The sequence below is a fragment of the Petaurus breviceps genome, unplaced genomic scaffold (genome assembly GCF_028583685.1).
Source record: "Petaurus breviceps papuanus isolate PSGF00001 unplaced genomic scaffold, PetGlider_PUasm1.0 208, whole genome shotgun sequence".
NCBI lineage: Eukaryota > Metazoa > Chordata > Mammalia > Diprotodontia > Petauridae > Petaurus > Petaurus breviceps.
Window position 1 is genome coordinate 24,864,773 of NW_027185852.1, and position 11,464 is coordinate 24,876,236.

At 57.0% G+C, this 11,464-nt stretch overlaps 1 protein-coding gene across 5 annotated transcripts in view; it reads left to right on the forward strand.

Moving 5' to 3' along the window:
* The window catches only part of LOC138165356 (tetratricopeptide repeat protein 39A-like), a 66,067-nt gene that overhangs the window by 15,252 nt on the left and 39,351 nt on the right, over window positions 1-11,464 (forward strand). For 2 of the 5 annotated variants that reach the window (XM_069093601.1, XM_069093603.1), the window contains exon 2: window positions 6,992-7,099. The exons of 1 other annotated variant lie outside the window; for it this stretch is intronic. In XM_069093601.1, the coding sequence (XP_068949702.1) occupies window positions 6,992-7,099 (108 nt within the window). Of the gene's footprint in view, window positions 1-6,991; window positions 7,122-11,464 lie in introns of those variants that run through there. 2 more of the 5 variants (XM_069093602.1, XM_069093605.1) reach the window with 2 other exon arrangements.

Here is an 11,464-nt window from a genome sequence, read left to right on the forward strand (position 1 = left end):
GAGGGGGAGAAGGAGGGAGAACTGGGGCTGGGGTGGGCATCAGGGAAGGCTTCAGGGAGGAAGTGGTACCAGGTCTGGGCACTGAAGGAAGGGAAGGCAGCCCCAAGCAGTGCAGGCCTGGAATGCTGGGATGCTAGGGAGTGGGTGCTAAAGTGGCCTCAAAGGCAATAGGGAAAGTTCTTGAGCAGTGAAGGGCATGGTTTTACCAGCTTTGTAGAGGACTTGGGTGACCCACTGGGTGACCCAGGGAATACATGGTGAGCCAAAGCAGTGTGAAGCACGTGACCCTTGCAGCCCCGAGTTCAAGACGTGCCATCATTCAGGAGGTCGTGTGGCTGGCCGGAGAAGTGCAAAGGACCAGCAGGTGGTGAGAGTGCCGGCAGCAACCAGCCATGCAGGGACCTGAGTGGACCCTCCACGAGGACTTAGAGTCAGTCAGTGAGCACTTATTAAGCACCTTCGTTTTGCTGGGCCCTGGGGTATAAATGCAATGAGAAACACTCCCTCCTTGTAGAGAGCTCGCCTTCCAGTGGGGGAGCGAGATCCTGAGAACAGGAAGCCAGGGCAGCAACCTCACTGGATGAGGCAGCCGAAAGGTAGAAATCTACATTGTGGGAATGAGACCACAAATCCACTGAGGTCTTGAAATCAACGTGAAGGGGGCGGCTAGGTGGCACAGTGAATAGAGCACCAGCCCTGGAGTCAGAAGGACCTGAGTTCAAATCCAGCCTCAGACACTTAACACAAAACTAGCCGTGTGACCTTGAGCAAGTCACTTAACCCCAATTGTCCTGCCTTCCACCCTCCAAAAAGCCAAAAAAAGAAGAAGAAGAAATCAAAGTGAAGGATTGGAGAGGAGAACTGAAGTCAGGGAGACCAGTCTTGGTCTGTGCCACACAGCTCTGCTGGGTCCAGCTTCCTAAAACAGCACTTTTGCACGGCTACTCCCCTGCTCAGTAACCTCCTTTGGCTCCCTACTGCCTACAGGATCAAGCCCAAACTTCTTAGGTGGATGTTCAGGGTTTTCTGTCTGTCCAGCCTCATCTCCTCTGCCTGAGCCCTTAGACCCCCAACAAAACTGGACTCAGAAGGAGCCTTGGGCTGAGTGCTGGCTCAGACTGCTACTAGCTGTGCGGTCATAGGCAAGCAGCTTAGCTCTCTGTGCCTCAGTTTCCTCATCTGTCAAAAAGAGGTAGCAGTGCTACTCAAGCCACCTTCCTTAGTAGTGTGGGCGTGGTGAGGGGGGCACACGAGAACATGGATGTGCATGGCTTTGGTAAACCATACATCATCCTACACGAATGTGCAAGGCATGACTCTTAGGATGCCCCTGGGAGGGTCACCGGGTCAGGGTTATCGACCCATTTCATAGATGAAAAATTGAGGCCAGAGAGGGGCAGGGATTTACCCTGGCCAAGTCATGGTGAAGCAGTCTCGTTTCCAGGCAGCTCGGGCCAGTCCCTTCCCTTCCCCCACCTCATTTTCCCTTGTCTGTCAGATGAGGGGTCCGGCCCGGCTGACGGCAGAGCCCCATCTGGGCTTGGATCAGTGGCTCTGCCCGCTTGACACCTTCCTCCAGCACAGCTCTCCCTGTCCCATCGCCCTTCCGCAGCAGGCAGCGGGAGGGAGGGAAGATTTAACAAAGCAAACAGCTGGGGCTCAGGTTTCAGCCCGCCCTGCACCTGAGCCCAGCTGGCAGAACGACGTGGAGCCCTCCCCTGTGGCCAATCAGCAGCGGCCGGGCCCCTGCCCTCTCGGCCTCTTGGCAGCTGCTGGGAGGCAGGAGTCCATGCCATTCCCTGGAGCTGGACCGGACCCTGCCTGGCCCCCCAATGAGCACAGCCAGGGATGAAGCCTCCCTGCCCAGCGGGTAAGTGCTTCCTGGCACCCAGCCTCAGGCAGCAGCCGCTGTCTGGGATGTACCAGCTGGAGCTGGGAAGGGGAGGCTGAGCATGACTAATCACTGGGGGGGGGGGAGGCACGGGCTGGGCCTGTGCCACTGGCAGGTGGAAATAATGGGGCGCCCTCCCCCCCACTCAGTGGGAACCCTGCAGCTTTTCCAAGGCACCAGGACCATGTGGCTCTTTCTCCCAGAGCCAAACCCTGGGATGGGACAGGAAGGGGACTAGGGGGTGTTTGAGATGTGTGGATGTGTGTAGGGGAGCTTGCCTTGGAGGCCACTGAGTCCAATCCGCTCATTTAACAGATGGGGAAACTAAGGCTCAGATAGGTCAAGAGAATGACCCAGGGTCACACAGTTATAGATTAGAAGTTGGAAGGGCCTTCTGAAGTCATCCAGTCCAAGCCGCTCATGGAAACTGGGGAAACTGAGGCAGGCATTTATTAAGCACCTACTGCATGCCGGTCACTACACTAAGTGCTTTAAGATTATCATCTCACTTCCTCCTCACAACAACCTTGAGAGCTAAGTGCTATTTTTGTCCCCATTTTATAGATGGGGAAACTGAGACAGGGAGATTTGCCTGGGGTCAGAGAGCTGGTAAATGTCTGAGGTCAGATGTGAGCTCAGGCCTCCTTCCTGATTCCAGCCCAGACCTCTATCCACTGGAACACCTAGCTGCCCAGAGAGGTTAAGTAGCTTGCCGCAGAATTCTAGGAAGCAGCTGGGTGGTACGGTGGGGAAGTGTGCTGGGCTTGGAGTCAGCAAGAATGGAGTTCGAGGGTGTGCTGGAGCTGATTGTTAAATTTTTCAGCATTACCATTTATATCTTAGAAACTGGCAGATGCTACAAATAAGAACTTCGTTGATGGGCTTATTGACTGTCTAGACTTTGGAAAGGGATGGAGAAAATCTTACTAATGCAGGCAGGTTCAGTGTCAAACTGTATCTGATGTACACATCCTGGTAGTTAAATGTTTACCAGCACACTAACTGTGTGACCCTGGGTAAGTCACTTCACCTCTTCCTCAGTTTCCTCCTTGGTAAAATGGGGATCGTAATAGCAATCTTCCCAAGGCTTCCCAAGGATCAAACAACATAATAAATGTAAAGTGCTTTAGAAATGTGAGCTATCACTGAGGCTGGCCAGGGGCCAGCCAGTCCAGCCCTCTCATGTTAAACAAGGAGAAACTGAGGCCAAGAGAGGTGAAGCGTCTTGGCCAGTGCTAGGGGCAGGACTTGCACAGAGAGGAAGTCCCTGGGCCTCGGTGTCGCCATATGTAACATGAGGGTGTTGGGTTAGTTAATAATATTAATGGCCTGCATCTTATAGAAAAGGGGAAGGGGAGAAACAAGCATTCCTTAAGGGCCTGCTATTTGCCAGGCCCTATGCTAAGTTTTTAAAATAAGTATTCTTTCAACAACTATACACAAATAATACATAGACTGGGTAAATTAGAAATAATCCATGGAGGGAACCCAGGACCAAATCCTGATCTGGTCTGAGGACTCCTGGTTGTGGAAAGGTGTTGGACTGAGAGTCAGGAGCCCTGGCATCTAGCCTTGGCTGAAAGGTGACTCCTCTATAAAATGGAGTTGGGGTTCAGTAGGTAAACAGAATCAGAGTCTCTCAGAGCAGTACAAGACCTCCAGGGCCCCCTAGGACTGGACGAGGAGCCCTGCTATCTACATTCTCCAGACTATGGTTTGTAGCTTCCCAGTGAGGAGGAGTTCACCACCTTCTGAGCTGGCCTGTCCCATTCTGGGACAGTTCTCCTTTTGGAAAAAACAGCCTAAAGTTGCTTGAAGACAATTCTCTTGTTCTACTCATGTCTACTAAGGTTCCTTCTAGCTCTGATGGTCCCTGTTCTAAGACCCCTCCCAGCTGCGACATTTTCCATCTTTTTCCCCCTCCTTTCTTTGTGTCCCAAGCACTTAGCGAAGTGCCTGGAACATAGTAGGTGCTTAATAAATGCTTGTCGTCCTGACTTGTTTTAACGTGCTACAGTTCTAAGTGCTTGTCCATTCTGTAGGCAATGGTTCCAAGTCACAATTGTAGTCCTCAGTTACCTGGGGGTGGGAGGAGGGCATAGGACCTGGTTATTTCTCTTTTTTTTTTTTTGTCTTTTTGCAGCGGGGAGGGCAGGGCAAGTGGGGTTGAGTGACTTGCCCAAGGTCACACAGCTAGTAAGTGTTAAGTGTCTGAGGCTGGATTTGAACTCAGGTCCTCCTGACTCCAGGGCTGTATTCACTGTGCCCCCTAGCCCCTGACATGGCTATTTCTCTGGCCAATATCTGGTATGAGAATACATCCTCGGATTCGTCTTTGGGGCTGTGCCCTATGTGCTGGCTGAGTTCTCTCCCTGCGCTTACTCATGCCGGGCAGTATTTACCAAGGGCTGGTGAAGGCTGACTTGTGAACCAGGAGCTGCCGAGGGTGGGCATCTTGGCTGCTGGTTGGCCCTTCCCCTCAACCCTGATGATTGCAACGCTTTCCCCCAAATCCCACGTTAACTCTAATCTCGATATCCTTCTTAAGCATGGGATGGATTCTGGACCTCGTTCACAGACATTTAGAGAATTTAGGGTCAGTGAAGAGTCAAGTCAACCATAAAGCACCTACTGTGAGCCAAAACACAGGAAAGGGCCGAGAGTGAGGGGCTGAGGGAACTGAGTTCTGGTCCTGCTCTTGCAATAGCGTGACCTTCTCTGGGCCTCGGTTTCTGGAAGAGGTGGGACTAGGCGATCTCTAAGCCCTCCCTGAAAGGACTAGTGCCCGGGCAGAAGGATGTGGCCGCAGCCACTCCCCCGGCCTCGGAGCCCTCTGGGGGCTAGAACGTTGACATGTGCGGCTGCCGCGTCGTCCTGAAGCCTTCAGGAGGCTTTTTCGGAGGATACTCCTTGGTGCTGAGGGAGGGAAGCAGGGCAGCGCGGGGTGGGCTGGGGCGGACTCGGGCGGCTCCCCCACCCCCGGGCCAGCTTCGGCCAGTGGAAAGAGGGAGACAGAGCCCGCGAGTGAGAGCCGCACAGCCTGAAGGAGAAGCAGGCCGGCGAGAAACTGGCAGAGGGGCGGGGCGATGGGAGGAAACTGACACATGCAAGTGATCAGCCCCGTGAGAAGGCGCGTTCCCCTCCTGCCCTCCCGGCACGGACCGAGCGGGCAGCGGGGGGAGGGCACGTGCTGCCGGGGACACCTGGCCTCGGGCGGCTGCTCCAGAAAATGCAGGGGCCAAGGGCGGCCCGCCAACTAACATCTATTAGGCTCCTATTGTATGCCAGGGAGCCTAAGACTTGGGGATGCAAAGAAAGGCCCTTTGCCCTTGGGGAGCTGCCCCACCTCGCTGTGGCTCAGGCTAGGCCTGTAGGGGGCGCCTGCGCAGGGCACCTCCTCCTTGCCCCGCCAGCAGGCTCAGTCTGTAGGGGGCGCCTGCGCAGGGCACCTCCTCCTTGCCCCGCCCCCACTCCACCCCGAGCCGCCCCGCCAGCAGGCTCAGTCTGTAGGGGGCGCCTGCGCAGGGCACCTCCTTCCCGTCCCTCCCCGCTCCTCCGGCAAGGGGCGCTCTGCCCGCCTCGCTCTGGCTCAGGCTCGGCCTGTAGGGGGCTCCTGCGCAGGGCGCGCCCGCTCGAGGTCGGGCCGCTTCTTCCCCTTTCCCGGGCATGGGCCGGCCCCAGGGCAGCAGGGGCGCTGAAGGGCCTGACCGATGCAGAGACTTGTGGCCCTTATCTCTAAACCTCGGGGGACGAGCCTAGACCCCAGCCCCAGGTAAACGGCCGTGGGTGGGGGGCTCACCGAGTTAGGGCCCCTCGGGCAAGCCCTGACCCCGCTGGGCCCCGGGGCCTCCTCTGTAAAGTGGGGGGGGCCACATGGGGGCCCCCAGACCCCCCAGTTCAGAGAGGCCGGAAGTGCCCAGGCGTCAGGGGGAGCGGGGGGAGGGGCGGGCTGGAAAAGAGGGTCCCTGGAGCGGGAACCCAGCGGGGGGCGGGAGGCGGGGCGCCTGGCATACAGCAGGCAGTTACTAAATGCGTGTTGCTGGACATGAACCGGAATTAAGAAGCCTGGCCGGGCGGGATGGGCTGCGATCAGCACCTGTGGAGGAAGTGCTCGCACCTGGGACAAGGACGGGCGGCTGGGTCTGGGGAGGCTGGAGCCCTGGGTGAGCGTGGGGCCCCGCCTGAGTTTCCCCGTCTGTGCTGTGAGGGCGCGGATCCGACCTTTCCCAGAATCCCGTCGTTAAATGCACAAGATAAACTGAAAAGAAGAGGAGCCGGTGGCCCCAGAGGCGGGGCCTCGGTGGAGAGGGGCCCCCCCCCCCCCACTGTTGGGAAGCTTCCCCCAGGTCCGCCCCTCTGCCCTCCGAGGCGGCCCGCACGTGGGCCCCCTCCCCACCCCCTGTCTCTGCAGCCGCGTCCTCGTGGGCGGGAGCCTTCCTGCCCTTGGCTTGAGGGCCACTGAGCCCTCCGGATTTTCTTCACCGCCTGTTGTCTCCCTTTCCTCTTCCTGGGCTGCTCAGGTTTTGGACCCTGGTCCGGGCATTTACATTTGTACCTGTTAGGCTTCACCTTCAGAGAGCGCTCTTAGCTTTGGGCCCCTGCACCCCGGGGGCCCAGCCTGGGGCCTCCCCTCCTGTCTTCTATAAAGTGGGTTCTGCCCTCCACCTGCAGAAGTGGACGCAGCTGGGAGGATCTGAACTGGGATCCTTCCCCACACTGTGCTCCAACTCTGGGGGCCCCGGGGCCAGGGGGTCACCGGCCAGGGAGGGTCAGAGCCGCTCCCGGCTCAGTCAGGCCTGGGGAGCCCCGCCCCCATTTACAGAGGAGGAAACGAGGCCCGCGGTGGGGGGGGGGATGGCAGGGGCGGGGCTGGGCTCTTCTCACTCTATCGATCAATCAGTGACCGGGCCAAGGCCTCCCAGGTGTCAGCCCCTGCCCCACGTATAGATAGGGAATGAATGCGGCCCAGTGCCAGGCGCCGGGGAAGGTCGAGGGGCCGTGCCCAGGACCCGTCCCCCGCGGCGTGCTGGGTCCAGGAGGGGGGGGGGCTCTCGCTCCCCGGGGGACCCTCCTGTTTTAAAACGCGCTGTCTCTTTGCAGCAGACCCTCAGTGTCCAACCTGAACGTGGCCTTGGACGAATGCATGACCGCCCTCGACCTCTTCCTCACCAACCAGTTCTCCGAGGCACTCACCTACCTGCAGCCCAAGTAGGAGCCGCGGCCTGGACAAGTTTGTTGGGGCTCGGGGAGGAGGGCGATGGAGGGATGGGGGGAGGAGGGCGATGGAGGGATGGAGACCTGGGGGCGGGGCACTCCTGCTCCTCAGCCGTGGGGCCGGCAGCCCCGCCCGGAGCTCAGCAGCCAAGGCCTCGCAGCCTCAGTTTCCCCATCTGTAAGATGGGACAGTAATGTTAGGGTTAGACTTCACATGTATACTGGCGGCGATGGTAAGGACGACAGAGCCCCAGCCCCCAGGAGCTTCTGGTCCCGGGTTGTTACTCTCAAACACCTCCGGCTCTAGGGGCGACTCTTGGATGCTGATTGCAGCCCCTCTGGACCTGTCCATCTGGGGCACCGGGGTTGTACAAAAGCCAGTGAAGACGTGGGGAGCACCGGGGCCTTGGAGGGTCAGGGGAGGCTTCATGAAGGAGGGAGTTACTAGACTGAGCCTTCTAAGGCGGAGGAGGGAGAAGGGAGGGCATCCCAGGCAACGGGACAGCCTCTCTCTCTCTGTCTCTCTGTCTCTGTCTCTGTCTCTGTCTCTCTCCCTCTCTCTCTCTGTCTCTGTCTCTGTCTCTCTCCCTCTCTCTCTCTGTCTCTGTCTCTGTCTCTCTCCCTCTCTCTCTCTGTCTCTGTCTCTCTGTCTCACCAAAGGGATTCAGGATTTTTTTCTTCTGTAGTGATGATAGCAGCGTGTCTGCTTCTGCCCTTTTAAGACCACGCCCACAGATGCTAACCTTAAGGTAGATCAAGGCCTCTCTGTGACATAGGAAACAATCTTTGTGAGTGTCTCTGGCTGGAGTATTCACCTGCTGGACACTGTCCTGAAGCCGAGCCTCTCGTCCTTGGCAAGGTTGGCCCTGGGATGAGGGGCATTTTTGCGTTCACAGCCCGTGGTGCTGGCAGAGCCCTCCTGATGCCAGGGTCACATTGGAGCCAGATTCTGGGGGAGGGGTGAGACAGAGGAGATGGGCTCCTGGGGAGGGAGGACAGCAGCTCCCGTTCTTGGAGTGTTGGAAGGCCCCTAGAAGGCTTTCTTCACGTTACCCTGTGAAGAAGACAGAGTGGGGATTATGATGCCCATTTTAGAGATGCAGAAACAGGCCAAGTGAGGTGAAGGGGCCATGCCAGAGGTCATGTAATTGTTAGTAAATGTCTCAGCTGGGATTCAGACCACTCCTCCTGACTCTAAGGCCAGGGCTCTCCTAGGGGTACTTTATAGAGTCTGTACCATTTGGGGATCGGTTGCAGGGACTTGGGGGCATGTAGCTGGGGAGAACATGGTAGTTGTCTTCAAAGGGCTATCGTAATGGGGGAATTCTGCTGTCTCAGAGGGCTGAACCCAGAGCTATGGGGATTAGGGACAAAGAGGCTGATTTAGGCTGGATCGAAGGACCGAGTCTAACAATGAAGGTTATTTGGGGGGAGGGGTGATAAGCTCCCTGCACTGGGAGGTGCCCAGGCCCTCAGCCACCTCTTGAAGCCAGGAACAGAGATGGGGAGATGAGGATGACCAGGGACTCAAAGGGAAGGGCAGTGATATGAGTGAAGGCTGGAAAGGGAAGTCGGTGCTGGCTCTCTCAGGGCCTGGAGTGCCAGCCTAAGGGGTTCAAGCCTTACTTGGCAATGAGTGGGAAGCCATGACAAGTCTTTGAGCTGGAGAGTGACATGATCAGACCTGTGCTGTGGTGCCCATGGAGGGCAGGTTGGAGGGGGAGAGACAGGCAGGGAGGCTGGGTAGCTATTGCAGTAGGCAGGGTGGGTGGGGGCTTGAGCTGGGGCGTTGGCCCTGGTGCTGATGATGCCTGATAAAGGAACCCCAGAAGCAGCATTACGGAGATAAAATCCCTAGGAGTCGGCTCCCTGGGGGGGAGAAAAGGCAGAGAGGACTGGAAGCCTCCATGCCTGCCTGGCAGGAAAGCCCAAAAGGACAGCTGGCTGGGGAGATGAAACCAAGAGGAGAAGGAGGTGCTGAGGGAAAGTCTGGCTGGAAGTGCCCAGCAGGCACCTGGCCTGGGGTCCACCCCACTGCCTGAGAGCTGTCCATCCCGGGGGTGCTCTTTGTAGGGAACTGGCACACTGGCATCTGTGCCTGTGCCTGGCACATAGTAGGGGCTTAGAAAATGTTTATCACACACTCAGGGTGGGGGAGCAGTTTTGAGCTGTGGGAATAGGAAGTCCTGATGAGGAGGGCACCGGCCTCCCTTCCACTGAGAGGAGAAGAGAGAGGCTGGGCCAGGTACTACAGTGGCAGCACCATGTGTCTAGAAGAGGGGAGACCAGAGAGTCCAGGGAGAGCTGTTTGGCTGGGCCACATATCCCTGGGGGTCTGGGCTTCCTTGACTGGGATTCCCTAGGGCTGGGGCTTTGCCTTCCTGAGCCCAGGCCGGTTGTGCCAGGGCTGTCCATGTAGTGACAACACACTGTCGTGAGGTCAGTGACCATAGCCATCACTGACAGCACCTCTGGGCCAAGCCAATGGGAGGATCAGGCAGCAGAAAGCAAAAGCATCACCTGGGCTTGCACGGCCCTCCCTGCGTGGCCTGAACCCTCCTGGAAGGTGAAACCCAAATTAGGGGGATGGGACAGGGCAAGGGCCAGGTTTGCAGCCCAGACCCCCAAGCCAACTAATAACAGTGATAAAGTCTTGGGTCTTAGCGTTGGAGGGGCCTTTAAAGGCACTGAGGTGTATAAGAGTAATGATCCCTTCAGACCCGCCAGCCACCGTCCTCCTTGACCGCTTCGTCTTAGCTTGGTCCACTTCCCCTGCTTGTTGATGGGAACCCTTGTGTCTTGGGAGCCTGCCTGGCCTGTGGCTCCTTCTGGCCTGACTGTGACTGAGCCTGGCGTGTGAGATGTGGATTGGGCTCCTCTCACTTAGGCCTGGGACTGAAAGAAAGACACGCTGCCCAGGTTGGGGGTGTGTGTGTGTGAGAGTGTGTGTGTGTGTGTGTGTGTGAGAGTGTGAGTGTGTGTGTGTGTGTGTGTGTGTATGGGGGGGGCATTCCTGTATTTATTCTGGTTCATGAAATACCGCCTGCGGTCAGTCCTAACAGCTGACATTTTCCTAAGGTTCCTTCAGGCTTGGGAAGTGCTGCCTTAGCTCTGGTATCTTCTTGGAGCTTCCCAACTACCCTGGGAGGTCAAGGGGAGTAACTGACCCATGGAAATGTGAGCTCCCCGAGGGCAGGGCTTGCTTCCCTCCTGTCTTTGGGTCTCTGGGGGGCTTAGCCAGGGCCAGGCCCTAGTCAGCCCTAGTTGATTGATGTTCTAGGTGAGGAAACTGAGGTTCATAGCAGTGAAGTGTCTGCCCTCCCCAGGGGGGTGGGGGAAGCAGCAAGCCCAGGGCCTCTGCAGCTCAGTCAGATGCTCTTACTACAGCACGGCTCCTCCTGTCTCAGCCTGATGCCGCGGTCTGGTGGGGAGAGCTTGGGCTTGGAGTCGGGAAAACCTGGGTTCAAATCTCACCTTTGACGCATCTCAGTTTCCTTTTCTGTAAAATTAGGGGACCTCTAAGATCCTTTCGGCTCTAAATCTGTGACCCTGTGATGAACCTATGCACAGCCTAGGAAGGAGTTGAGATTTTCCTCCTCTGTTCTTTTATTCTTTCTTCCTTTCTTTTTTCCCCATGTTGTTTAGTGAATACCTACCATAGGCAAGGTCCCTGGTAGGCCCTGTTAGGGAGACAAAGATGGATTGTCCCTAGTCTCTGGTCCCACTGGGGCCTCTGTCTGATAGGAGATAGAGGACACACAGACAAATCACTATCCCTCCTGACTCTGGAGCAAAGGTCCCTAGAGAGGTCCCTGCATCTTGCCAGAGGGTGATTCTGGATATGGGGCCCACTCCTGGCCTTCTTGGCTCAGCTCTTTAAAGAAAGCCCTGTCCCCACTGGGCATAGTCATTGCCTGGTGCATCCCTGTTGGCTCTGTATGGCTATGGGCAAATTAAAAATGGAGATAATTCACAATCCCTGAGGTATTTGTCTGGGAAATCAGTGAGACACGTGTGCAGATCAGTACTTCACGGAGTTCCAAGGCCAGGTGAGGCCTGAGGGGGCAGACCACTGCCAACCTGGGGGCTCTGAGGAGGCTTCTGGAAGGGAGTGACTTGAGTTGGGCCCAGGATGCACTTGGGTGTCATGGCATCACTTCCCTGATGTCGTGGTTCTCCTCCAGAATGAAGGGCAAGCAGAAATCTCAATGGAAGAGAAGATGCAGGCCAGTGGGGACCAGACTTTCAGTTGGGCAACATGGCTTGCTTTCTTCTCTCCTTTCTTTTCTCCCTTCCTTCCTTCCTTCCTTCCTTCCTTCCTTCCTTCCTTCCTTCCTTCCTTCCTTCCTTCCTTCCTTC